At 38.1% G+C, this 27604-nt stretch overlaps 2 protein-coding genes across 7 annotated transcripts; both read left to right on the forward strand.

The window, feature by feature from the left end:
• The first annotated feature begins 214 nt into the window (after positions 1-214).
• On the forward strand, positions 215-18827 carry LOC132117992 (MYND-type zinc finger-containing chromatin reader ZMYND8-like). 5 transcript variants are annotated; one of them, XM_059527443.1, is made up of 21 exons: positions 215-363; positions 5270-5340; positions 5764-5924; positions 7297-7518; positions 9555-9668; positions 9781-9873; positions 10057-10144; positions 10228-10283; positions 10530-10607; positions 10701-10816; positions 11148-11620; positions 11711-11818; positions 11918-12070; positions 13317-13841; positions 13931-14338; positions 15482-15612; positions 15986-16066; positions 16231-16309; positions 16517-16756; positions 17453-17515; positions 17937-18074. In XM_059527443.1, the coding sequence occupies exons 1-20, from the start codon at positions 350-352 to the stop codon at positions 17479-17481; spliced, it is 3240 nt and encodes a 1079-aa protein (XP_059383426.1). In that variant the 5' UTR covers positions 215-349; the 3' UTR covers positions 17482-17515; positions 17937-18074. The 5 variants fall into 5 exon arrangements, with proteins under 5 accessions (XP_059383426.1, XP_059383422.1, XP_059383425.1 ...); XM_059527439.1 differs by lacking the exon at positions 17453-17515 and having other exon boundaries at positions 17937-18827; XM_059527442.1 differs by lacking the exon at positions 17453-17515 and having other exon boundaries at positions 7375-7518; positions 17937-18827.
• A 596-nt stretch (positions 18828-19423) lies between these two features.
• On the forward strand, positions 19424-27397 carry LOC132117994 (microtubule-associated protein RP/EB family member 1-like). 2 transcript variants are annotated; one of them, XM_059527444.1, is made up of 7 exons: positions 19424-19533; positions 20548-20671; positions 21031-21176; positions 21383-21581; positions 23402-23508; positions 23681-23833; positions 25443-27397. In XM_059527444.1, exons 2-7 carry the CDS (start codon positions 20551-20553, stop codon positions 25491-25493), a joined length of 777 nt encoding a protein of 258 aa, XP_059383427.1. In that variant the 5' UTR covers positions 19424-19533; positions 20548-20550; the 3' UTR covers positions 25494-27397. The 2 variants fall into 2 exon arrangements, with proteins under 2 accessions (XP_059383427.1, XP_059383428.1); XM_059527445.1 differs by lacking the exon at positions 19424-19533 and adding an exon at positions 19597-19795.
• Positions 27398-27604: the final 207 nt, after the last annotated feature.

Consider the following 27604-nt stretch of genomic DNA (forward strand, 5'->3'; position numbering starts at 1 on the left):
TCCACCACATCCACAGCAAAGCGACATTCAGCTGCCATTTCGCAGTGGCTCTGCGCAAAACAAGCCTGTTTTTGAGCAAGTGAGGCCTAGTTCTCTCTCTCCCTCTCTTCTGTGCTCTTTCCCGCACTCATTGCTGATCCTGCCAGTGCCGAACAAAGATGATTACTCAGGAAGCGCTTCGGCCAATCAGACGAGGCCTTACATCCTGCGAGTGGGAGGGCAGCCAGTCACGGCCCAGCTCTGATCACACAGGCCTGAGCTCTGAGTGTGGAGAGGAGAGCCCTCCCTAGTCTACAGGCTGAGGCTGTCCTCCATGTTTTATAAGTGTTGACATTACACTGTTTCAGCCATGCATCCACAGAGGTAAGCCTGAGGTTTTCTTACGTCTGTCCTTTCTCGTCATTGTACTGTTTTCATCCACTGCTAACACTGTGAATTGCAGATTTGATTCTCCAGTGACTGGGGAGGCCTAAGCAAAGGCCTGTGTCTCAGAGAGAAACAGGGCAGAGGAGGAAGGAGGTGAAGGGGGGGGGGGCAGAGAAGGGGTGTCAGGCTCTCTCCCTCTCGCTCTCCTGAGCTTTGGCCCGTTGGCTTCTCAGTCACATGGTTACACGGCAGACGAAGTCAGATATCACTCAGAGCTGTACTGACAAACAGCTCAGTGACAGTCATTTCTGGATATGTAGGGCCCTCTGTTGATCTGCCCCATGAAAGGGGGTGGAGGACCAGGGGGGTGGGGTGCTCGGGCGATGTACTTTGTAAGCTGATTGCCTGTCCCATTGTCTGTTTGTGTCACAAGCCCAGCCATAGAAAATGGAGGCATCTGTTAGGGCCTCACAAGAGAGCTGAGAGCCCCAGCTGTGGTCACTTTACACAGGGGCAGGATGGGTAATTCAGGACGTGAGCTACTAATGAGGGGTGGAGAGATGAATGTGAAACTAATGTTTTATATTAAATTCAATTTTCAGTGGCAGAGGTGTGTGTTTTATATTTTCAGGTGATAGTTGTAGCTTCATGAGGGACTGTAGATGACATTTTAGTGTATTTCTTCATGAAGGTAAAGCTATTGTTTGTACTGTTCTCGAACACATCCTTAAGAAAATAATTGGTCTATCTGGATATTTGCATTTTTGCTAGCATTTTTACTGTCAATCATATTGCGAGTGCAAGCATGAGTTTAAAAATAGTCTTGAGACACCATTTTTTCATTTGCTTATGCAACTTTTTCAAGCATTGATTATTTTTGGATAAGGATTTTATCAGCTGTATACGAAAACTTTATACTAAGGAAATGGGGAAATAATTTTTTCTTAGACCAATAATTAGCATATATATACTACGTAATGCCCGCAGACAACCACATGCCATCAAAAGCCATCAAGTTAATCAAAATTATGATCGCCTTAAATTTTTTCTTAATGAGTAGATGTTTTTTTCCATTGCTTTATTACAAAGTTAGCCATATTGCCACTTCATCTTTCTTTTTAAACAAACTTGTGTAGAAATTAAATCTATTCTTGTCATAGAACGGCCTATGGTGTGAAACTCCACTTTTAAGAAGATCATTTGGATGATATTTACATATTATCCATCTCCATTATGTTTCTTCAGGGATTTATGTTGAAGTTACCAATAAAATAGCACTGCCACATACACACACAGCTGCTCCCAAAGACAAAACGAGCGAGCGCAAACCACACGGGACCAAAAGCCTCCTGCTGCATTCCCAACGGATCCTTGGCCTTTCTAATGATATTTATGGCTGCATTTCAAAATGGAAAAATCAAATACGTATCATATTTCACCTGTATATCAACAACAAATGGCCTGTGAGTTAATTGTTTTAATTATGAACAATTAATTGAATTGCAATCACAATACAGTCGACTAGATCTTTATATAGCCTATTGTTAGCCTAACTACTCTTTATGAGAAAATGACTGGAGGGTTTAACGTCGGTACGGTGCAGCTCAAAATGTGTTCCCAGGGAGATCATGCCACTGCGATTGGGATTCTTGTCAAGGAAACAACATTAGAAAGGATTGTGGTGATTGGCTTTCTGCCATTTGGAGGAAATGACCGGCAGTGGTCTGAACAAGGTTATTTTGCTGGGTTATATCAGCAACAGAAGATGTGGAATCCTATCAACATCGACATCTTTGACAGGAAACAACTGTGTGCTTGTAAAGTCACTGCTTGCCCTTGAAATGATTCACAAAGTCACCGTGAACCACAAAGCTGCTGTTTTTAACAGCCCAAGATTACAATCTGGGAGAAAGGTATGCCTTATCTGAATGGCCAACGTTTGTTTGCATGTTGTTCCTCAAGTGCATTAGTGATTCACTTGTTTTTCTCAGCTGTGGCTCTTGAGACTGACCTATATGCACAGGTTTCTCTCGTTCTCCGTGTTTACTGTAAGCTCCTGTGCCATGGACGTGCCAGAGCCGTGTCTCTGGCCTGGAGGGAGGGGGAAGGGAGCTCGAGCAGAGCGCTGGGGGAAGGGAGGCACTCTCATTTCCTGTGAAGAGAGAAAAAAAGACCTCGGCTCACTCTCTGACCAGTTATCTCCACATTCACAGCTGCCTTGCTCTTTATTTTGGCCTGTTTGCGAGGACCTCTGGTTGTCTCTCTGCTCAGATCGTTCTAGAAGACTCAGATTTAGAGGCTGGTTTTCTTTCTCGTCATTGGATCAGCTTCAAGACTTCCTGTCTCTTTGATTTCTGTGTAGAGATCTGGATCTTCAGCCACGCAGTTGGCTTGACATTATTTGACCTTTCTGAAGCGAGCAGAAACAGAGAGGCCTGGTGGATGGGAGTTTTTGACGTGACGTGGCCACAATGTGACATAACATCCATGCGGCTCCTTTTAGCCTCGCATTACAGTAAAAATGGAGAGCCCTCAGGCCCTGGGCTACATGCTTAGATGTGCATTTCCCAGCTCAGACATTAAATGTCTTATTTAGGATATGCTTTCTCCAGACTAATGCCTTTTTGTCATTTCTGACATATTTTTATGAACAACCTGGAATATTTTCTTGTGAGAAAGGTGAGTTTTATTCATCGCCACAGAGGATTATGTGCCATTTTTGATTTATTTGATGAATTTTCCTTTTTATCGGCCTCCTGGAGGAAGTCTCTGAATATCTAAAGAGTGAAGGTACATGGATTTTTTTTTCAACGACGTCAAGCCGTGGCCCCCTTAATGAGAACTGATGTGAGTGAAAGACTAAGGCCTCATTGTGCCCTGATGGTCAATCCTCTCAATAGTGCTCGTCGTTCTCAACACTGGTCCTAATCCTGACTTCATGTAATGGGGAACCGTTGCCGGCTTCTAATCTTTTCTGGTCTTTTCTTCTGCACAAAGACCGGGATCAAGGCCTTGTCGTTGTAGGATTGTGTATGTGCTGTTGGCCTTGTACGCCTCTCCTCTTTCACCTGTCATTTACAATCTTTTTTTGGTACCTGTCGTTTCCATCCAACCCTTGTGGTTGAGAAGGTTTTCGTTGATTGATTGACAGTGAAGTTTCCCCTGTATGAGGTGAATGATGCCTCATTGTGGTCAAGATACGTGTGGTTGAGCGTTAATTAGAATAGTCTCGACTTTTTGTTGTTGTTTAATTCTGATTAGATTAAGTTACCGCTAAATGTATTGCATCTATTTTGTTACCTCTGTCTTAGATGTTACATTTGTTAGAAGCATAGATCTTTATTTTGCAAGTGTTGGGCCACATTCAAGAAATTTAAACGGAACAAATTTTATAGAAAACTTTCTTAAAATGGTCACATCGATCGTGTAAGACTCAGAGTGTAAATTACGCAAATTTGTTTTAGGTCGTCTTTGTCCATTGAATTTTCACTGGTTAAAAGTACCACTCCACAAAACTGTTGGATATATTAATTGCGAATATGTTGTGTTGTGCAAATAGTGTTTTTTCAGCAGCAAATACTAAAAGGCCTTAACATGTCAAAAACAACGCAATGTAAAAATCTGAACGGCACTGACATAAATTTTCATCTGTCCGATGAGATTTCAGTTAGGTGTGCGTACTCGGTACAACGGCACAAAAACTGAACCCAAGTGACCAATAAAAATGTGATGTGGCTCGCTGTGGTAGTGGCTGGTTAAACGGCATTTATGCTGAAAATAATATTAAATCATTGGAGTTCTTCAAATCCCTAAACTGTTGTTTTTTTAGACGTTGCTATTCTGCAGCAGTATTCAAATGTATCGTGGCGAATCGCTCCTATTCGTAGTCGCAGTTTATTTGCGTAAACTTTTTGTATGTCACCAGAAATGGCCAGTTCGCTGAAAATTATTTTTCCAAATTGCATCTTTTTAAAAAACAACTGAACCTTTTACTATGTTTGTTCACTCGTTTTGTTGCAGAAAATTTACTTTTAAGCACTTTAGTGCTTTGTATAGTGATAGGCACTGTGTTACGTCAGTACAGGAAATTTTTTAGGCCAACATCGGAGCGAATAACAAAAATGTATTGATGTGAAGGAATTTTTTCACATTTACACATTTTTACACATGTGAGGGTTTCAAAATAACACAATGCTTTGTTTTAACTTCTTTTTGTTAAAATTCCTTACTAGTGAAGTCATCATTGAATTAGTTTTGGCTAAATAATAATGCAAAGACTACTACTCAGAAAAATTAATGTCGGCTTGGCAGCCTAATGTGAATTTTATGCTTTATAGGCTACATTTTGAGTGTATCCATGTCAGTAGCTGATGGTATTTTAGTACCGATTACGCCTGAACTTGGATGAGACCAAATCCTCTCAGACAAGAAGTGGACTAATGAGACTGAATAAAAGACACTCTCCGGTGCTCAGCAGACGTCTACTCCATAATCCCTTGTGTGAGTGGACCTGTTCACCACGGTATTCCCCACGAGCATGTTTGCTTCATTTGAAGGAGGTGCTGATCTATTACTAGACACAGAGAGAGAGAGAGAGAGAGAGTTTACGCATTGCACGTCTCGATCAGACGAGTTTCCCTCGTAAGGTTAAACAGCTTAATATCATCTTGTAAATTCACTTTCCAGGCCCATGATTGGTTACAGAACAGTTCAGACAAAGCAATACACATGCAAGGGTCTACTTGCACAAGCAGAGGTGCTTCAGATGAGGAATGGAGGACGATTGCTATGAACAACAACAACAACATAACTCTGGAGATTAGATTACATCATCCAAGTCTTTTATCTCAGGGGGAGACCTCCCGAGATTTCAGTGTCTTTTTTTCTTTCTTTCTTCATTTAGTTCGGCTGTGGAGGAAATAAAGACGGAGTCTGATGCTGTTGATGGGATGGAGGTGTCCATGCCACCCAAAGGTATTTTTTCTTTGATTCTAATGTGACTCTTTCGCTTTAGCTTCTCAGTTCATGCTTTAATCTTCTACATAACAGACTCCAAAAATAGATTCAGATTGTGAGGGTACAGTTCCTCATCTGTAATGAATAAAAAGCAAGTCAGTCTGAGCCACATCAAATATGGCATGCAACCTCATTTTCTCTTTCATTATGCTGACTGATTGCTGCTATCTGGTGCTTCGTGTTAGTAGGTTAGTCAGATGTTTGATATGTTTTATTTTTGAAGATGTGCATAAAAGGCAACCCTCTTGTGCATGTGGAGGTCAATAAGTGGTTTGTGTTGTCGAGGCTTTGAAAGGTCACAATCACAGGCCCAGCTGGGTGAGGAGTTGTATTATCCATGTGGCTTTGCATAATAAAGCAGCTGTGGATTTTTTTCATCAGCGGTCCCTGATCTAGGACCAGCGGAGCAGGCACTGGCTCCACAGAAGAGGAAAGCACCCAGTCCTCCACATTCCTCAAACGGACACTCTCCTTCTGACACGTCACCCAGTCCAACAAAGAAGAAGAAGAAACCAGGATTAGTCAACACCAATAAAGACCAAGTATGTGCCCTCCTAGGCTTCCCTCTTATCCCAATGCTCTTTTGTTGAATTTAAATTGGTTTGAGCTGAGAATTCTTGTTCAAATGAATTTAAAAACAATTGTTGTAACCAAAACAGACCTTTGGTTTGTAAGTCAAACTCTTGTCTCTTCCTACATGTTCTTGCACTTCTCTATTCAACCGGCCATTCGGAATAATCAGCATTTATTGTGGCTTGTGTTTGATTTGAATTTCCATCCACTCTGCAGTTTTTAATGACAAAACACTGGTCACTGAAACGGCCAAGTGCTTTTACTGATTTGCATGATCAAAGTCGACCCCTTGTGGGCATTTCTGTCCTGTTAGATACAGGGTGGCCTCAAAAAGCATTTGGACACCACAGACATATTTAAAGGATATAGTTCACCCCAAAACAAAAAATTGGTCATTTGCTCAAACCGATGTTGTTCTAAATATAATTTTCTTCAGTGGAGCATATTTTTGTCCAATGAAAGTGAATGGGTTCCAAACAACAAAATATGGACAAAAAGACATTTTTATTCTGTTCCACATAAGAAATAATTTCATAAGGGTTGGGAAAAAGATGTGTATCAATAAATGTACACCGAATTTAATTTTGGGGGGAACTATGCCTTAGTAAAATTATACAAAATAGAACATTCAAAAGTTTGGGGTTGAATAAGACATTTTGATGTTAAAAAAAAAAAAAAGTCTCATCCTCACCAAGGTTTAATTTTTTTTGTGGAAACACATTTTTTTCTATTATTTGATGAATGTAAAGATCAAAAGAGCAGCACATGTCCAAATGCTTCTTTATGGGCCAAAAGTATGTTGACTTCATTACAGCTAAAACTCAAGTGCACTGATTTTATTGAATGCTGTGCTGTCTTTGTGGTGGTGTGTTGCAATGCATATGAACAATGTTTCATTAAAAAAAGATGCCAAGTGTGGATTTGCTTATTAGTCTTATTTAAGAAGCACATGTATATTCATTGATTTCTTTTGCTACCTTACAGATATTGAAAACTAATTAGTAGCTGTAATTTAAAAAATCTATTTCCACTTGCTCTGAAGTATATATTTGCTAATCTGTATTTGGCATCTGATGGTAATTTAGGATTTTGTTCAAATCCTGGTGAAACACACTCAGACACCACGTGGTTTTCAGATCTCACATGGGTCATGATCTTTGTTTATGAAAATGTGAAATGAAATCCTATAGTGTCTTCCCAGTGTGGCGCTTTTGACCCAGTGGTCATGCGACTGCTTACCTGTCCATGCTTGATTTATTGCAGTGCCTTGCTACGTTTCCCCTGCGAGTGTTGTGGCTTGTGATTTGACCCCTTGCCCTGTCTCTCTTGCCTGCATTTCAGTGTGAGCTTAGACATGGTCCCTTTTACTATGTCAAGCAGCCCGCACTCACCACAGACCCTGTTGATGTTGTACCGCAGGACGGGAGGAATGACTTCTACTGTTGGGTGTGTCACCGCGAGGGTCAGGTGCTCTGCTGTGAGCTCTGCCCACGCGTCTACCACGCCAAGTGCCTCAAACTGGCCGCAGAGCCTGAGGGCGACTGGTTCTGTCCAGAGTGTGAGGTACTGAGGACTGTGTATGTCAGCTGTCATGTCATGGGACTGTCCTTCTGCCAGTTTAAATAGGTTCAGAACATGAAACACTGCTCAATAGCAATAAATAGTGTGCCTGTGGCTCAAGTGGTAGAGCATTGCGCTAGCAGCACAAGGTTGTGGGTTCGATTCCCAGGGAGCACATGTTAGGTAAAAAATGTAAGCCTGAGTAAGTCGCTTTGGATAAAAGTGTCTGCTAAATGCATAAATACATTTAAATACTGGCCATAACCAGGCAAATGGAAACGTGAGGTCTGTTCCGAAACCTAGAGAGCGGACAGACATTTTAAGGGACAGGCACAGTTCTGATGTGAAGATTGTTTCAAAAAGTAGTCTAAATTAATTTTGCATTAGTTTTTTTGCATTAGTATTTTAAGTCTCTTCACCTAAAAATGAAAAATTTTATTTACTCACTCTCATGTCATTGCAAAACTGTAGCCTATAGTCTTGTTAATGTTAACTAAAACTTTTTTTAATTATTATTATTTAAATAAAGATGAAATCAACTTAAATGTTGCCTTAGCAACTAACTGAAAACAAGTGGAAAGTAAAAAAAAATTACTAAATTATAAATACAAATAAATAAAAGCAAAAAACAAATATAAAAACTAATAAAATTGACAAAAGCACATAATATCAAAAAACATAGTCAAACTTAGACTAAACTATATTATGTATATATTTTAGTGTTCTCGAGTATCAGTATTGTTTTGTTAGCTTAGCGACATACTAACCTTAAACTCTATATATGCTGCTTTCAAAATTCAATCAGAAGAAGGTACCTCCGAAGAAAGGAAGTGCAGCCAGGCAGAGAATGGGAATATAGACTACGTCACTGCGCGTTACGTTCCGGGTAGTCGTCGCCATGTTTTAGGACACGCTACGTAGCGTAAAATGACAACAAACACAAAATCATGTTAGCGGTCCACCGCACATTTTGTGTGGATCTCGATCACTTCAGACATTTGTTCTATTCGAATGCAAGTGCCCTGCGAACTTGGCATATCCTGCCATGGTTCCAGTCTGAAGGCAGCGTATATATTCCATTAAACGAGCATTAAAATGTACAATATGTGAATTGAAATTGCATTTATATACAAAGGTATATTATTTCATACTTCTCTAGTAAGTGTCTGTATGCGTAGCGCAAATCCATGAATGAATATTCCTAAGTAAAGTAAACTTAAACTGATTTACCCTGGTCAGGGAGTAAGACTAGGGAACAATGAACACTGTGTAGGGATCATGTCAATCGGCACACATTTAATTCGTGAAGCTCTATTCCAACGAGCTGTTACCTGAATCAGGTTAAATAAGAGGGGCATGCAAAATATGCAGAGCGAGGGTCCGTGAGGACTGGAATTGAGATCCACTTCTGTGTTTAATTAATCGCCTTAATTTCTTAATGCTAAAACCATTACGGAAAAAATGCAACACTCTGTAATAATGCTCTGAAATGAATTCTATTGTGAAAGCACTACACCAAATACGTTTTACTGGAATTAAATGAAACGTAATTTTACAAAGAGTTGCTGAACAGTGAATTAGGGGAGCAAATTGCTTTATGAACACGGAGAGTGATCATAACCATTTATATCACACATAACATTCCCAAACGCTTTCTCATAGCGCGATCACTTACAACCTCAAGCTAATCGGGAATTATGAATCTTTAATAAATGTGTATGGGTGTAGATATTTGCTCTAGCTGACAACAATTAATTTTGCTAACATTTTTGCCACATTTTTTCATGCATCATACAATCTTAAATTTGTTCACAAATCAATTTACTCTGGTACAAGTAAACATGTTTACAATTGAAAAACGAATCAATGCATTTTTACACCCCTAGAATGAATTTATTTGAATACATTTTATTATATCCAGTTAAATAGACAGTAACTGAATCAACAGTCGCTTTGAGAATGTCTGAGAGGACATGAATGATTATGAACTGTATGCATGTGATTTATGAGTATAGTAAACATTTCACTCTCTGCTTCAGAAAATAACGGTGGCTGAGTGCATAGAGACTCAGAGTAAAGCTATGACCATGCTGAACCTGGAGCAGCTGTCCTATCTGCTGAAGTTCGCTTTGCAGAAAATGAAACAGCCAGGGGTTAGTCAACTATACCTCATTATACACTCACAATTTATTTTAAGTTTTTATATGATTGCATTACATTGATTCAACCCTTGCGGTGTATCATTATGAATGATTTATCTGGCAGACCGAACCGTTTCAGAAGCCAGTGTCACTAGAACAGCACCCGGATTATGCCGAGTATATATTTCACCCCATGGACCTGTCCACTCTAGAGAAGGTAGATCAGGTTTCTGTATTACAAGTGTACATTTTCTGTTGATTTTGAAGAGTATGTCTATTGTTTAATCACGCAAGACCTAATACACATCATTTTGTTTAAAGTTTAGATTGAGGCCACTGTATGTGCCTAAAGGTAGCAAAAAAAAAAAAAATAGTGTAACTGAGAAATATGTTTCTGTAGAATATCAAGAAGAAAATGTATGGTTGCACAGAAGCATTTTTGGCTGACATGAAGTGGATTCTACACAACTGTATCATATATAATGGAGGTGAGTGCTGGACTCTGAAATCAGTGTGCGTATGACCTGACTCATATCTGTACAGTCATCAAGTTTCAATGGCTCTGTTTCAGGGAACCATAAGCTAACGGCAACTGCTAAAGTTATCATCAAGATATGTGAACATGAGGTGAGTATTCTCATCCCTACAATATATAAAGCAAGTTATACAATCGGATTCATTAACGGTCAGACGTTTGGGTCTGTAAGATTTGATTTAATGGTTTTTGAATGTCATTAAATGCATCCTTTCTGAATAAATAGACTTTTACAAGCTCATAGCTTTTGAATGGTAGAATATGTATAATTGCACTAATTTATTTACGTTAAGCTGGTCCTAGAAAAAAAAATGACAGTATTCCTAAATCATCCACAGATGAATGAAATTGAGGTTTGTCCAGAGTGCTACCTGTCTGCCTGTCAGAAGAGGGACAACTGGTTCTGTGAACCTTGTGTAAGAACTAATTATTTTGTAATATATATATATATTTTAAATCATCTAGTCTAGGGCTATATTTCATGGTCATATTTTTTTGTTTTCATGAAGTCTCAGCCTCATCCTTTAGTGTGGGCCAAACTGAAAGGTTTTCCCTTCTGGCCGGCTAAAGCCCTGAGGGACAAGGACGGTCAGGTGGACGCACGTTTCTTTGGTCAGCATGACAGGTGAGCCAACGCTTTTACTCTTGATAGTTCTACATTTTAAAAAATGGATTAACATTACTGTTATTGCATTAGTAGAAATAAAAAAAGAAATAATTAACTGATTAATTTTAGACAACATTTTCAGGAAAAATGCATATGTTACTTAAAAATGTTAAATGAAGTATTCCTACATCTATATTTACATGTAGGCCTACATTCCACATTCTTTATGGTTCACTGTATCAAGAACTTGTTATACTCACACCAACATCAATATTACAATGGAATTTTACTGCCATACACAATTGTTATATGCAATAAAATATGTACTTCACCCTCATTTGTCTTTCAGAGCCTGGGTGCCCCTAAACAACTGTTACCTCATGTCTAAGGAGATCCCCTTCTCTGTGAAGAAGACCAAAAGCATCTTCAACAGTGCCATGCAGGAAATGGAAGTCTACGTGGAAAACGTGCGCAAGAAATATGGCGTGTTCAACTACGCCCCATTCAGGACACCTTACACGCCCAACAACCAGTTCCAGATGCTGCAGGACCCTAATAACCCTAAAAAAGGCACGGTGAAGCCTGAGAAACAAGACAAGGTCAAGTTCAGCTTCGACATGACCGCATCCCCCAAGATGCTCTTGAGTAAGACCGTGATGTCAGGAGGGCCGGGGCGGCGGGTCTCTGTGACAGACATGCCCAGATCACCAATGAGCACCAACTCCTCAGTCCACACGGGGTCTGACCTCGAGCAGGACGAACGAGGGCCGAGAGTGTCATCCAGTCACTATAGCGGCGGTGAAGACTCGATGGATTGCACAGGTGACTCATTCGATTTGATGCTTTGAAATGGCTAGTGTTTTGTTTTAGGATTAATAATGGGTGATTAAAGTTTTAAAGTTTTGCCCACAGCGTCTCCTGCGTCTGTAAAGACAAGCAACAGCCCCAAGCCTCTCCTGCCCACGCCAGTTAAACAGGAAAGGAGTTCAGGCACCGGAGGCATACTTAACCTCAATCTAGGTGAGTCTCAAATCAGCCTGAGGCCCACAGAAACAAACCACTGCTCTCTGATCCTTTAACCATGTTTGTTGAATATTTGTGTTGGATGTATTCCCTCAGATCGCATTAAAGCTGAAATGGACCTGAAGGAGTTGAGTGAGACTGTACAACAGCAGCAGCAACAGCAGCAAGGGACGTCGGTTCTCCTCACCTCTCCCAAAAAACCTACTAGGAGTTTGGATAAAACTATAGAGAGCTGCAAAGCTCAGCTGGGTAATGAACACATGCACACAGGCAAATGATGATTAACAGTAAACCAGCTTTTTTTTTTGTGCAAAAATTTGAATATAATATTTACTACATGGTTTACAGCCTTCAGAATTTAACTGAGAATGTGTTTTCAATTCTAGTTCAATTCGTCAATTTGAGGTGGCATTGAAATGTAAATATTAAAGAGGTAGAATTAAGATTAAAAGGTAATACACCTTAAAATGGAAATTAATTCATTAATTACTCACCCTCATGTCGTTCCAAATCTGTAAGACCTTTGTTCATCTTCAGAACACAAATTAAGATCATTTTGATAAAATCCGAGAGCTTGCTGAATCTCTTTAGACAGCAACACAACTGACGTGTTCAAGGCCCAGAACGGTCAAAACTGTTCATGTGACGTCCGTGGTTCAATCTTAATGTTATGAAGCTATGAGAATATTTTTTGTGCACAAAGAAAACAAAAATAACGTCTTAATCACGTCGCTTTAATTTTAATTCACACCAATCCTATATAATAAATATAATATTAACATGAAAAGGGACAGCTTGTCAAAACATTTTTATTAATGTTGGTTTGACAGTCTATTTGAAACTAAAAAAGAAAAATTCTAGATGTTTTTACAGGCTTTGCAGACAGATGGACAAACAGGTTTATTAACCAGGGTAGAAGAAATCTTCAATTCTATAATGTATTTCTTCATTTTGAAATATATTATATACTCCAAATACTTTTTCATATTTATGTGCTTGACAAGAATACCCTGCAATTGTACTTTTGATCTACTAAACTGATATTTTGTGCTTAATGCACTGTAATTGTGCAGAAGTATTGCTGAAGTCCAGCTAAAGGTATACTGAAGTTGATCTGATTGTGCTAAATTGCAAGTGTACTTCAGGTACACATTAAATATCTTTCATTTAAAGACTAATATTACGAAGAGATCATACAATCCTTAATAAAAGTGATTTTAAAGCACATTTAAGGCTTAATATTAATTGTGCATTGTGAAATAAAGAAATACTCCAAATAGAGTTTAATTTTAATTTTATATTAGTAATTATTAAGAGATATATGTCAATAAATGGTAATTGATTTGAAGTATACTTGGTAAGAAATAAAGGTATTTTAAATAAATTATAACTTACCAGCCCCAAACTTTTGAACATTGCTGTGTGTCTGAAACCCTGCTTTGGATGCAGTCTGTCAAATTAAAACTGAAAACAACGTCTCTTTCTCTATGCACAGGAATCAATGAGATCTCAGATGTTGTGTGTAGTGGTGTTGAGCACAGTGACTCGGACGACTCAGACAAATCTGACTCCAGCGACAGCGAATACATGTCTGAGGATCAACAGAAGCCTAAGAACACGAACCACAGCAACAGTGTCCACAGAGACTCCAAAAAGAGACCCAGACCTCCATCCGCCCAAGCACAAGAACAAGACGCAGCCCCATCAACAGCTGGAGGAACACCAGGTGGAGACAAGAAATCCTCAGATCCCCAGACCAAAGAGAAGTTAAGCGGTGGCGTGGAGAAAGACTCCCAGGAGAAGAACAAACCTGTGCAGCAGCCCCAGAAGGAGAGGACACAGCCTGGGCAGGACGCTCGGCCTGCTGGATCAGAGCTGGAGGGGGACTCTGACTCTGAGCGGGAGCTGGTGATAGACCTCGGGGAAGAACAGGGCGGGAGGGAAAAGAAGAAAGCCAAGCGAGAGACCCCATCAGCCCCCATCTCCACAACTAAAGATCAGACCGGCATTAAAACAGATGGTAGGTACCTCACAGTTTGGATTTTGTTTCTGCAAAAACATTTAGATGTTTAGAATTTCTAATCTGAATCTTTATCTTTGTCTGTCTAGGTAAAAGTTCTACCGGTCTATCAGCTCCTTCATTTACAGATAACACTTCACCTTCCTTAAATCCCGGGCCAAAAGATGCAGTGGCATCAGCCATCAAGGCTCCAGCCACCGTCCCAGCTGCATCTACCACTCAAGCCACCTCCACCTCGGCTGTTCAACCCCTGTCTGCTGTCCCTGTCCCTCCCAATGTGGTGAAGAAACAGCGCCCTCTGCTGCCCAAGGAGAACACACAGCCGGCCCAGCGGCCTGCTACGTGGAGCTCCGCTGGTGGTAAATGCCAGACGCCGTCTCAGAAGGTGCAGAGACAGCAACAACAACAAGTTGAGACGGCTCCTCAGAGCCAAGCGCAGCCCCAGACCTCAGCCAACAACTCCAGCACACGCTACCAGACCAGACAGTCCATCAAAGGTAACGGTGCAGAAATTTGATTCCCATAATTACTCAAATGTTATATATATATATATATATATATATATATATATATATATATATATATATATATATATTGTTTTTATAAGAAATAAACTTTTATGTTTTTTAATAGATTTTTGAAAAATATTAATTTGTTTTCTGATCTAGACGAATACCCCTAGATAAAAAAAATCCCTGCCCTTAAATAATCTATATAAATATAAATCTATTTAAGATATAAAATATGTATGAAGAGCTTATTTGCAAAAACAGATAACTCCCTTTTTATTAATTTTCATAAATCATGTTTTATTGTGTTTTATTGTATTAGCTGTATTTGTTTTAGTTATTATTATTTAATCAAAACAATGCAACTGATTTTTGAATATTTTTAACAACTGAGTTATTTGTTTTTGCAAATGAACTCTTATTTATAAATAAATAAATATATATATATATATATATATATATATATATATATATATATATATATATATATATATATATATATATATATATATATACATAGTCGTGGATTTTTATAAAAAATATTTTTGACAAACTTTTTTATAATTAAGATGAATATATATAAATAAATGTTTTTATTTATTGACTATAATTTTAATAATAAAGTTTTGATCTTTAAATAATCTGTTTAATTAGATTAAAAAAAAACAATATAAAAATGTATATCTTAAACAAATAGATTTTGCCTGTAATACACAAATCCATTGCTCTAGTCTACAGAAATGGCACAAACAGTCGACTGGAAGCTAGTGTCAGCACAACATAAAAAATAGATCACATCTTTATTTCACTTATAAATCTTAGAAACATCTTGTAAGTCTCTACTTTATTTGGACATCATGGCTCATCATCTGTCCATCCTTGTGAGGCTAGTGACAATTTTAAAGCTCAAATATTACATTCTTTTATGAACGAAAGAAATAATAATAAATGTACATACTGTATAGTTTCACATTCCAGCTTCACATTCTTCCAAAAGTGATTTCTGCTTTTAAAAACAACAACTATAAAGCTGAAAGACAAGACCAATGTATTTTCAAGATGCAGCTCAATTCCTATTGAACCCATAATGTAGGTTCAAGGTGGCATTAATCTTTTCTCTTGCTTTCCCAGCTGTTCAACACAAAGACACCTCACCTGTTAACATGGGCTCTGCTACGTCCACTTCCTGTCTGGCTGGAGACTTCCTCCCCCCTCCGGCCTCTGCTGATGTCGCCGCTGACATCGCCAAGTACACCACAAAGGTGAGTCAGATATTCACCCACTTCTGATGTAAATACTGTTCAATCAAAAAAAAAAAAAAAAATATCCTATATAGTACAATGAAACAATAAAAAGCAATAGAGCATTTTTAAATGAAATCTTTAACCTGCAGTATTTGCAGGCCATAGTTACAGCTCCCTGTGCTGTATGTAATTCAGGAAAATCATTGTAAAAAATTACATATATATATACATTCTAGTACGTAAATTCATTATATGGAATGAATTAACATGTTTTTTGGATCATTATTTTAATTGATTACCACTGAACTACTGTTACTTAAATTGTGCCTAAATAATTTTTTTTCACAATTTTGTATTTGGCTGCTGCCTGTGTTTCCCATCATAATGGCAGATGATGGACGTGATCAAGGGAACGATGACAGAGATATACAATGATCTCTCTAAGAGCACGACGGGGAACACCATTGCAGAGGTTTGGGCTTTTATGTCATTTCTGCTTGATTCTATTCTATTATTCTCGATTTGTGATATATATAAAAAATGACATGTATAGGTTGCAGGCTGACAGATTGAATTTCTATAATGGCAATACTTCATGCTTCTCTTGGTTGACATCCTCTGTGGATTGTGTTGCAGATCCGGCGGTTGCGGATTGAGATTGAGAAGCTCCAGTGGCTGCATCAGCAGGAGCTGTCAGAGATGAAACATAACCTCGGTAACTCTCCTTTATGACTTACAATAGCTCCGCAGACTGCTTTATGGTAGTTTTGTGATAGCAAATGCTTTTGTTATCCAATGTAATGTAGAGAACATTTACAAAGAACAGATCACTGAACTCCTCTCCTACAAGTTCTAGATGAGCAAGCCAGAGCTTCAGCCACTGATATATCTTTATCATGTGTGTGTGTGTGTGTGTGTGTAGAGCTGACCATGGCTGAGATGAGGCAGAGTCTGGAGCAGGAGAGAGAGCGGCTGGTGTCAGAGGTGAAGAAACAGATGGAGATGGAGAAACAGCAGGCGGTGGACGAGACCAAGAAGAAGCAGTGGTGTGCCAACTGCAAGAAAGAGGCCATCTTCTACTGCTGCTGGAACACAAGTTACTGTGACTACCCCTGCCAGCAGGCACACTGGCCCGAACACATGAAATCCTGCACCCAGTCAGGTAAACAGACCTACACCTTGCTCTCTTTCTGTTTTTGGTCTTTTATACTCTTAATAATAAAGGTTCTTTATTGGAGTCTATGGTTCCATGGAGAACCTTTATCATCAATGAAGACTTCCTATTGCACTAAAGGTTCTTAATAATGGGATAATCAATATGTTCTTCACACTAAGTGTGGCAATACTAAAAACCTGCTTTTGGAAGTTTTATTTCCAAGAGTTTACCACTTTTACCCAAAGACTAGAAGAGAGAGGACAAGAAATGGCAGGGATCAAGAAACAGGCCATATTCAAATAGCACCAAAGCTCAGTGTGTTAATAAGACCAAATGCAAGACCACAACACTGAATGGCTAATAGCACACTAACACACCACTTACACTGTTTCTCCAGTGTATATAATGTGTAAGAATGGCAGTTATTGTATAGATGAAATGGAATATATTTGGCAAAAAAGTGCAGTATACATTGGATTTTAATTTCTAGTGTAATGCAGTGTGTCTCTTTATTATTATTTGTTTACTTGCTGTAGTGTGATTAAAATATTATTTAAGTGATGTTAAGACATTTTACATAAATAAAAATTCTAAATAGCAAACTTTAACTCCTGAAAGATAACTGAAAGCCACTCACATCATTGAATAGGTACTATTTTACTATGTATTTATTTTTACCATTTTATTTACCATTTACTATAGACCCTTTTCAAGTTAGGGGGTTTCATTGAAGTGGTTGTCATATTTGGATAAAATTCTGTAATGGTAAGTAAAACTTTACCATATATAATACAATCCGTTTTGTCCCGATAGCAAAAGAAAAAAATTCACTATAGCGTTTCTATGACTTTCCCAAAGAGGAAAAAATATTGAGAGATTGTTGGTCATAAAAGAGAAAGCTTTAAAGCTGTATTAGAAACACTCTCACAACAGTTGTGAAATTTTATTTATTTATTTTTTTAATATAAAACCTTGCTCGATTTATAATATTAATGACTGTAAAAATGCTTCAGAACAGTCTGTGAAAAGAGTTATTTTTTAACTAGTAGACAGTACACAGTATATTCTGTGCAGTATTCAGTATGTAAGCTAGTATTCTATTCTAAACATAGCCACTTTGTGTTTTCTTTTGCATTTATTACTGAATAGCAAATGAGTTCTAGCTTGCTCTTTTTCATCTCCTCAGCCACAGCGTCCCAGCAGGAAACTGAAGCAGAAGCCAGTTCAGACGCAGCCGGAAAACCTGTAGGACAGTCCCCTAAAACCCAACCTTCACCAACCGGAGAAAGAACATCACCCGCAAACCGAGGACCCTCCCCTTCCACGGACAACACTAAAGGCAGCTCCTCCATGGCTGTCTCATAACCCCAGTGTGAAGACTTTTTTTTTTAGCATCAGAACAGTGCCATTCAAAGAGAGTCAGATGTTAACACCAAAGGACCTTGACTCGTATCAAACAGACTGTTTCTTGTTCAGTGTGATGATGTCACTTCCTGTTCACTACATCCAACTCAACATTACGGCAAATGCCTATAAATGTTTGATTCATTTCTACGTACATTTCGTATTTGAATTTGTGACTTGTTTAGTACAAAGACAGAAACACCCTTTGATATAAAATATGCAACTGCAAAATTGTTGTCCTTTTTTTTTATATATACATATCAACTTTTGTAAACAAATGTGTTTGATCAATATCTTTTTTTTTTGCTCTTAATGTAAAAGATGCACTTAGTAGTGCCTCTGAAAGAGTAAGTTCATTTTGTCAAATGAAGAGCGTGTTTGTACAAGGTCAAAAACTTATGAAATATGATTGTTAGTACTAATGGATTGTCACTACGTTTTTTTTTTTTTTTTGAAAAATTTAATTCTTTAATATCTTTCATCCACAAAAGGCTTCTTGACAAACAAATAAACAAAAACGAGCAAAAGTCTATAGAAGAGAAGGAAAAGATTATATTATTGTGGGCATGTTTCTTATTTTGCTTGTCTTGTGGACCCTCTTGTTTACATACTGTAAATACAAAAGAATAAGCAGAGATGATATCTGTAAGAAAAATAAAGTCTTCATGAGACAAATCTTTGCTGTTTTACACATTTTCATCAAGAATAGCTGTGTATGCATTTCCCTTACTGTAACACTTTAGGGACCAATTCAACTGCTTACATATTACTAGCATATTGGCTGTTTATTAGTACTTATAAAGCACATATTAATGCATTATTTTGCATGAACATATTTTAGATGCCTAAATTTAATCAAACCCTATTCACAAATTTACTAACTACTAATAAGCAGCAAACTTTGAGTTTATTCAGACAAAATTCATGACAAAAGCACGACTTCCCTTACACATTCTTTGCTCGTTTGACCAGTTATGGTCTATATATATATATATATATAGGTGAATAAAGCACATTTTTAAATAATAATTATTAATTTATTTGATGTAGAAATATATATATATATATATATATATATATATATATATATATATATATATATATATATATATATATATATATATATATATATACACATCAAATACATTAATAATTATTATTTAAAAATGTGCTTTATTTACCGTACATCAATAAAATCACATTTTAACATAAATACAATTCCTTCGATATATTACCAAATAAAAGCGATGAGACGGAAAGACTCTTATTTTGCCAAGTATAATGTCACTTTTCCCTGCGTATCTGTACGTGATGACGTAAGACGCCCGAAGAACAAATCGACGCATGATCTGATAGAAAGAGGCGCCGGCGGACAAGAGGTAAAACTCGGCTGAGACACACCAAATACCGTTAGATATTCTTCATTTTGGTTTATTCTGTAAACAAATGACGCAGAGAGATATGTTATGTTGCGACAACGTCGTTTACGCGTTATATACCCTCTGTGAATGGTTTATTTTGTACGAGTGCTCTGACATGAACGGTTAGCCCCGGCCGCTAACGGAAGCTGCTGCGGATGTTTTATGGGACACAGAATTAGCTAGACGTGTCTTATATTTTGTCGGTAATCTGGTCTGTGAGGTCGGTGTTTGTGGTTTAATACGTATATTCATTTGAGCCTTTTTGTTTGAATAAATAACGTTATCTGTAACACGTCTGTTATAAGGGCTATAGTGTGTTAGTCGAGGCCCGGATGTAAAGAAGCTGAGGCGGTGTTTGCCTCAAAACCCTGCGAGCTGCCTAAGAAGAAAGCATTTTGTGCGTCTAACGTGCTTATAATTAAACTGACTAAGAATAGAATGCCCTCTAGGTATGACAACTTGTTAGGTTTTAAGGCACAGACGAAGTGACTGACATGTCTTTCTCAGCATCTTCTTCAGACTCTAGCTTTTACGATATATTTATTACTGCTCCATTCTTCTTCATAGTTTACATTACACTATGAAGTGTTTTGTCGACAGGAAAGACTATTTATTTATTAAAATCAAGAATCGTGTGTTTTGTCTATTTGTTGGTTTTGGATAGACGTATAGAAGAGGAAATGTGAGATTTAACTAACATCCGTGAAACACTCCCTTAGGATTCAGCCATGTGATGCGTTTATTGCAGTGCTTATGTTTCTTTATACTCTGTCACGTTTAAGGTATGACAATAATTGAGCACCCTTTATAGTAAAATTGCGACAGAGTAAGTCTTATATTATTATAATATTATGCTGATCAATAATAGCCTGATATTATATGCCCTAGATTCAGCACTATTCATTTTCAGTCTGCGTCAGCAGCACATGGTTCCTCATCATGATGTCTCATTTATCTCTTGCTTCATTCTAGGACATGGCTGTGAACGTTTATTCCACTTCAGTGACTAGCGACAATCTGAGTCGCCATGACATGCTCGCGTGGATCAACGAGTCTCTACAGATGAACTTCACCAAGATCGAGCTTTTATGTTCAGGTGAGATGTATGCGGCTTTGTAGTAAAGAGTGTATGAATGTAAGAATGTATGTGATCTGTTTTTGTACAGAATGCGACAGCAGGGTTCTGAAAGTAAAATTTCAATTCCTTTCATAAGAAAATTTATGGAAATTTAAGGAAATAGCTGGTTGGTTTGGTTTCTGACTTATATTGTTATTTCAAAGACTTCTTTAAAATCTCTGTGATAAAATGAATGGAGAAAATACTTCCAGAACCAACGCCGCTTAAGAAATTGGTGTGCACTGATTCACCTTATAATAATAAATATGTTTTGGAGGAATGGAAGCATTTTGTCAATTCATCAATTTATTATGTTTGTAACCTGATTTTCTTTACAGGTGCAGCCTACTGTCAGTTCATGGACATGTTGTTTCCAGGCTGCATACCGTTGAAGAAAGTAAAATTTGGTGCAAAGTTAGAGCATGAATACATTCACAATTTTAAGATATTGCAGGCCGCCTTCAAGAGGATGGGCGTTGACAAAGTGAGTTGTTTAATTTCTTTAGCAGTGTTTGTCTGGTCAAGTTGAACAAAACTTTTTAGAGATTAACATTAACACGCCACTTTAGGTTTATTAATTTCCATTTTATCAGAAAAGTTATATAGATTATTTGTTATATATAACTTGTCAACAAAACCGTGACGCTAATAAATCTGTGAAATAATATTTGAATCTGTTTTCCCCTTCAGATTATCCTGGTTGACAAGTTGGTGAAGGGCAAATTTCAAGACAATTTTGAATTTGTTCAGTGGTTTAAGAAGTTCTTTGATGCCAATTATGATGGAAAAGACTATGACCCAGTGGAAGCGCGACAAGGCCAGGACACCATGCCTTTACCCAACCCAACCATGCCTGCCCTCAGCAAGCCCAGGAAGATCATGAATGCAGGTTGGTTACATTGCACCAGTTGTTTGCACATCATAGTTTGATCTCAGCATTTAGGATTAAACACATTTTAATGTTTTACTCATCTGCCCAAACGGGTCAGATATACAAAAATACAGTAGCATTCGTCAGTTTGTGATCGGTAATATTGAAGTTTTTTTTTTTTTTTTAAGGTTTAATTTGGCATTTTTTGTCTTATTACGATAGGACAGTGTAGGGGAGACAGGAAGTGAAGAGGGAGGGGGGTGGGATCAGGAGAGGTCCTCCAGCTGGGATTTGAACTCGGGACACCCATAACACAACATCATGTCAGCGCACAATTTGATTTTAATTTACTCACCCTCATGCCATTCAAGTTGTAGGTGATTCTTTTTTTTTTCTTTTTTTTCAGTAGAACAGTAAAGAAGACTTTTTTTTTATAGCTAAAACTGTGGTCCTTGGTGATTCATAAAATGCAAGTCAATGGCTACTGTCACTTCGAAATAAAAAAAAGGCATATCAGGCAGCGCAATATTAAGACTTTTATAAAGCAATTCTGTACAAGAAGCTCAACATTATTTACAACATTACCTGTATTTCATAGCCTCTGGCAAACAGTCCTGAGCATGAGCTTCATGTAGCATAATAAAGCGAACTTGTGTACTTTTCATCAAAATGATAATTGTGCTTATCCTGGAATCTGCAACCTAAAGTTCAAGTGCATGGTTGCAACAGGAAGCAATGTTTCTTGAGCTGCAAATTAGCATGTTAGAATGTTTCTGAAGGATCGTATGACAGCTTTGCCATCACTGGAATAAATTTCTTTTTTTTTTAATATATTAAAGTAGAAAACATTTATTATTAGAATGCTTTTTTTTATTACTGTAGTTTTGAGCAAATACATGTAGCCTGGGTGAGCATAAGAGACTTCTGTCAAAATCATTAAAAACAAAACTTACTCACAATAGTGTATTGATAACCACCAGACATTGTTCTCGTGCACTTACATGAATTCTTCGGTAAGATACACATGAACTGATCATTCTGTTCTTGCCCTTGTTTTGACTTGCCAAATACGTCTGTGTTCATTGGCTTACTGCAGTCCATCAGTCTTCTTCTGTTAAGACTGCCATGCCAGCTGCTTAAAATGTGGCTTGGGTTTTTGGGCTTTTAAATGTCTTCAGTATCTGTAAGGGAACTCAAGTGGTGGATCACTTTGAAAGTAGTTTGTACACTTTAGTTTATGTAACAGTTTTAGTCTTGTCCCGTTTCTGCTGATACATCTCAGTCTTTACTGAATAGTCACCGTCTGCTCACTGTAGTCTAGGCACTATAAACGATGAGAGGTGTCAGCTATGAAATACACATGGTTTTAGATTCTGGAGAAGTTGACATTGTTGTAGTCATTCTAGTAAATTCATAACATTAAATAGTTTTAAGTGTCAGGTTAACTAACCCACACACATGGAAAGTGCTGGACAGAAACTCTTCTGAGAAGGGAACATGTGATGAGTCTGATATGCTTTTAGACTGTTAGTCATTTTAATATGTAGGCATAGATGGGCATAAAAGCAGAATGAAATGGTCTTCCCAAACCATCTTACTTCCATAATCTGTCATGTTTCTAAATGAAGCTTGATATTCAAGGAGAGAAACAGGGTGTGCTTGACTTCACTGCAGTTAAATACTTTATTATCAACACAATGACTTGTACTTCAGTGCATTTCAGTAACAGGTCCAGTGATGTTGTTGTACTGTTAGAAGATTATTAACTAATTGTCTCTATTTCCTGTATTTCAAACTAGTTTGTTGGTATCTTACTACTTATTGCTTGTTCCCAACAGCACCACAGAGAGCAGTGGTTGCAAAGGTAACACCCAAGATGGCACCTGGCTCTGCACGGAGACCTGGTGCTGGTGGTGATGAGGAGAGGGCGGAGCTTATTCAAGAGGTTTGTCATACTATCTCTCACTTTTTTTGTATGAAACAAGCAAAGGCACACAACGTGCACTGTAAAACTTGAATCTTTGTCATCAGCATAGTACTTAGTAACTTAACGTATGCATAAAAACGTAAGTGTACTTTAGGGTTTTTGACTAAAATGTTTGTTGGGTGACTTTCAGTTAAACATCTTGAAGTCTACAATCCAGGACATGGAGAAGGAGCGGGACTTTTACTTTGGCAAACTGAGGAACATTGAGCTGATCTGTCAAGAGAAGGAGGGGGAGGGAGACCCCACCCTGCAGAGGATTGTTGATATTCTCTATGCCACAGACGTGAGTCAAACACAACTACAGTCTCACCAAAGAGAAAGATTTGTCACTACTGACCATATTAGGAATTAACAGTGTTCCCAGAATTATTGACCAATGAATTTCATGACTTGATCATGACCTTTTCAGTTAATATATGTTATGTTCTCTGGCCAATATTGCATCATCTTAGACTTCAAGGGATAGTCACCCAGAAATGAAACTTCTTTCACCCTTAAGCCATACCTATTCTCACAAGCCATAAGACTTTAATTTAGATATTTTTATCAAACCTGAGCAATTTCTGCCCCTTCAGTAAAAGTCAATTCCGCCAAAACTTAGATGCTTCATAATAAAGACATCTTAAAAGTCTGATTAATCCAAGTCTTCTGAATAGGCATGCTCATTTTATATTATGAACAGATTTAATTTGGCCATTTATTCATGCATGAACATTGATCAATGCAAATACAAAAAAGCTCATCAAATATGATAGAGCAAAGCATAACTGTACTACAACCTCAATAGGTCTTGGATGACGAGCAAAGCAAGTTTGAGTTTCTGTTTGCCATATTGGATGTGCTTGGTGGCAAAGTTTAAATGGAGGGACAGAAATCTTTCATGATTCTCCATTTACAGTGGAGGCCAAAATGATCAGAACTGTGGCAATGATGCTTCAAGAGACCTACCTGCAAAGATACAGTACTGTTAAAAGTGTTAGACACTTGTGTAAAAATGGGGATGCTGTCAAAAATAATGTCATAAATAGATTCTTTATCAATTAACTTCTGTTAACTAAATTAAATCAACATTTGGTGTGACCAACCTTTGCATTTAAAGCAGCTTTTGCTCTCAGTGCACTTGCACATTGTTTTTCAGCTAGCTTTGCAGGTATATCTCTTGAAGTGTCTTGGAGACATTGCCACAGTTCTTCTGGATTAAGTCTGTCTCAGTTTGTTCTGTTTCTTCATGTTATTCCAGACAGACTGATGATGATGAGATCAGATCTCTGTGTGGATTACTGGCTGCTGTCAGACAAAAATCTCACTGGATTATTACAATTAATGGCAAAATGAATGTTTGGAAATGTAAACTGATGTTTCCTACTGACACTACAGCAAAACATAGAAATAACTGACTTAAAACCATTTTTAGCTGTTTGAAGATACTAGTGTTGTTATAATTTTGGCCACCACTGTATGGTTAAAATGAGCAGAAGTCAGAAGGGATTGGCACAATATGAGAAAAAGAAATAAGAATTGGTGAAATGAGCTATTAGAAGTCAGTCATGATTTGTTCGTTTCACGAATGAAAGCCTCCAGTGTCAAGTTATTTATTTTTTTTGTATATTACAGCTTTACATTAATTAAAAAAAGCTCAGATATGTTCGTGAAAGCCTCTAAAGATTAAATAAAAATGGACATCACAGAATTCCCAAGTAGCAGTCTGGAGAAAGTGTTGCAGATCCACATTAGACACATTAATTTACTACTGCTGTTCTGGGGAATGTTTCCTGCAGTGGAAAACAGTGGAACACTCTTTAAATGGCAAGATTTTTCTTCTCAGATGACTCCATTTCTCTCTGTCTCTTTCTCTCTCTCTCTCTCTCTTCTGCTCGCTCTCGCTCTCTCAGGAGGGGTTTGTCATACCAGACGCTGAGTCAGAGGACCAGGAAGAGTTCTAATGCTCGTGACTTGCTGCAGTTTTATCTTCCTCTCACCTTTCCATTCCCTGTCCTCTCCACACAGTCACTACCCGCCATCCACACATCATATTACGCATTTGGACTTCTGAACAAACTCCATGCTGAACCCCATTGCGTCTGCTAAAGCATGCATAGACACTCTTCATGAAGAAAGAACCGTTTTAATGCCCTCAGACCTCTGGCTGCCACGATACTCCATGTTTCTCTCCGAGGAAGATTGTTTCCCGTCTGTAATATACGATCTAACATTGCTTTCCTCTTTCAGCAACTTCAGACACCTGCAGTTGTATTTATCTTAAATGTCTCTGAAACGTCTTGGACACATGCTCTGTAGTGATTGATAGGTGGCGTCTCCCCCTCACTGCTGTGGTACATATCTGTGATCACGTCTTACTCCGAACCGTACCTTACTGACACAAAACCGAGGGACGGAATGATAAAACGTGTGTTAGTTGATTGCAAAAAGCCTCTCTCTTCCTAGTTTCCACTCATGGTTTTGGTGCTTGCTCTAGCGTAAGGCAGGTAGCAGTCTCCAGCGCTCCAGTCTATCCTCAGTGACTGTGCCTTATACAGACTGTCTGGAGGGAGTAGACCCAGTCTGACGTTTGTCTTTGTGTTATGGATGTAGTGAAGTCGACGCACGTACTAACACTCAGTCGTGCACTTTGGCCTACAGGACGCCGATGTACTGTGGTGCCACGGTTGCATGAGTTTAAATGTCTTTGTTATAATTTTATTGCTTTTATTTGAAACCGTTGGATGAAGTTAGTAGCCACTACGTCGGCCACAATTTGAGTTGACAAGACAAACACTGCCCGTTTTCTTCCTCTTTTACTGCCTTAATATTTAATGCATTTTTCTATCCTTTCCTGTACTGTCTCTTTTGGCAAATGTTTGTTATTCAAAGTTTTACATTTACGTTTTCTTTTGTTTCTTTTAATTATTATTTGTAGACGTAACGGCAGCAGCAGAATATTGGTTATCTCAGACCCAAATCTTTTAAATACACAAGATGAGAACGTGAAATCTTTCGAGTTATTTTAAAATATTGCACTCTTTCAAGCCCATTCCCCAAATAACCATGTCAAGCCGATGATACGAATGCAGAAACACTAAAAATATCGACTAAATGAGCTATGTAGATGAAAGCTTTACTTCTCACTCTGAATTTGATCTTTCCAGGCAATGCTCGCTCACCTCATTTGTCTTGTTTTTTTTGAGATTCAACATGATTCTGACTTTAGATCACTGTGCCAGCTCTGACTTTCTCCGATGTGTAGCTTCATTGTTTTCATGTGCACCGGTCATTCTCAATCGATAGGAGTTTTTCTGTGTGTAGTTCTCAATGTTGCATTTTACATCAATAGCACATGCAAAACCGGCAATCAGAGTTGTTATTGGTGCTATCGAATACCTTGACCCTTAAGAACTTGCCTGTTTGAGCTAGACAAGCCTTTTTGCTGGATGTTTGGGTTCACTGGATTAGAAATATTGCTGTGGTTGGTTTAATATAACAGCGCTGGATCTGATCTAAATAGGAGACAAAAGGAAAACAAGTGACGCTTGCATTGACAAATATGCCATTGTAATTTCACATAAGCCAAACTGTTAAATATTGGCACAAGGTGGATGCAAGTAAAAATGTGGACGGAAGTAGTTTGGAAGCAGGTAATGTCTGTTAAAGGCAGTGATTGACCCTTCCTTCCTTTCTGTAAATGCTCTGTGGCCTTTAAGAACAATCTGTAGCGAAGGTACTCAGTACATCGTGGGCCACGCACCACGACAAAACTGTCTCTCTCCCTGATTTTGTACTTGCAGGCTGTTTAGAGTTCCACATTTTTAACTGAAGTCCATTTCTTACAATAAAACAGTATATACATGTCTTTCTGTTGGTGTCTTCATTTCTGTTGATGAGGAATTGAATGGCCTACAGTTTCCCACATTTTTGAACAATAGTAAAGTCCTCAAAACTATGAAGTATGGTATATAAAATAAATGATTTGAAATAATACCTGAGTCTGTACATTGGTCATGTTGCTCTGTACTGTGTAGAATGTCCCTTCTCTTGTGTATAGCTTGTGTTTTTGTTG

The sequence above is a fragment of the Carassius carassius genome, chromosome 37 (assembly GCF_963082965.1).
Source record: "Carassius carassius chromosome 37, fCarCar2.1, whole genome shotgun sequence".
Classification (NCBI taxonomy): domain Eukaryota; kingdom Metazoa; phylum Chordata; class Actinopteri; order Cypriniformes; family Cyprinidae; genus Carassius; species Carassius carassius.

Excerpts from the sequence above, each read along its gene's own strand:
- LOC132117992 (XM_059527439.1), top strand. Across the intron at positions 10,608-10,700 it reads ACTGGTTCTGTGAACCTTGT|TCTCAGCCTCATCCTTTAGT; the intron begins GTAAGAACTAAT and ends GTTTTCATGAAG. Across the intron at positions 14,339-15,481 it reads GACCAGACAGTCCATCAAAG|CTGTTCAACACAAAGACACC; the intron begins GTAACGGTGCAG and ends TTGCTTTCCCAG.
- LOC132117994 (XM_059527444.1), top strand. The coding sequence starts at position 20,551 with ATGGCTGTGAACGTTTATTCCACTTCAGTGACTAGCGACAATCTGAGT. Across the intron at positions 23,509-23,680 it reads GGGCGGAGCTTATTCAAGAG|TTAAACATCTTGAAGTCTAC; the intron begins GTTTGTCATACT and ends GGTGACTTTCAG. Across the intron at positions 23,834-25,442 it reads ATATTCTCTATGCCACAGAC|GAGGGGTTTGTCATACCAGA; the intron begins GTGAGTCAAACA and ends TCGCTCTCTCAG.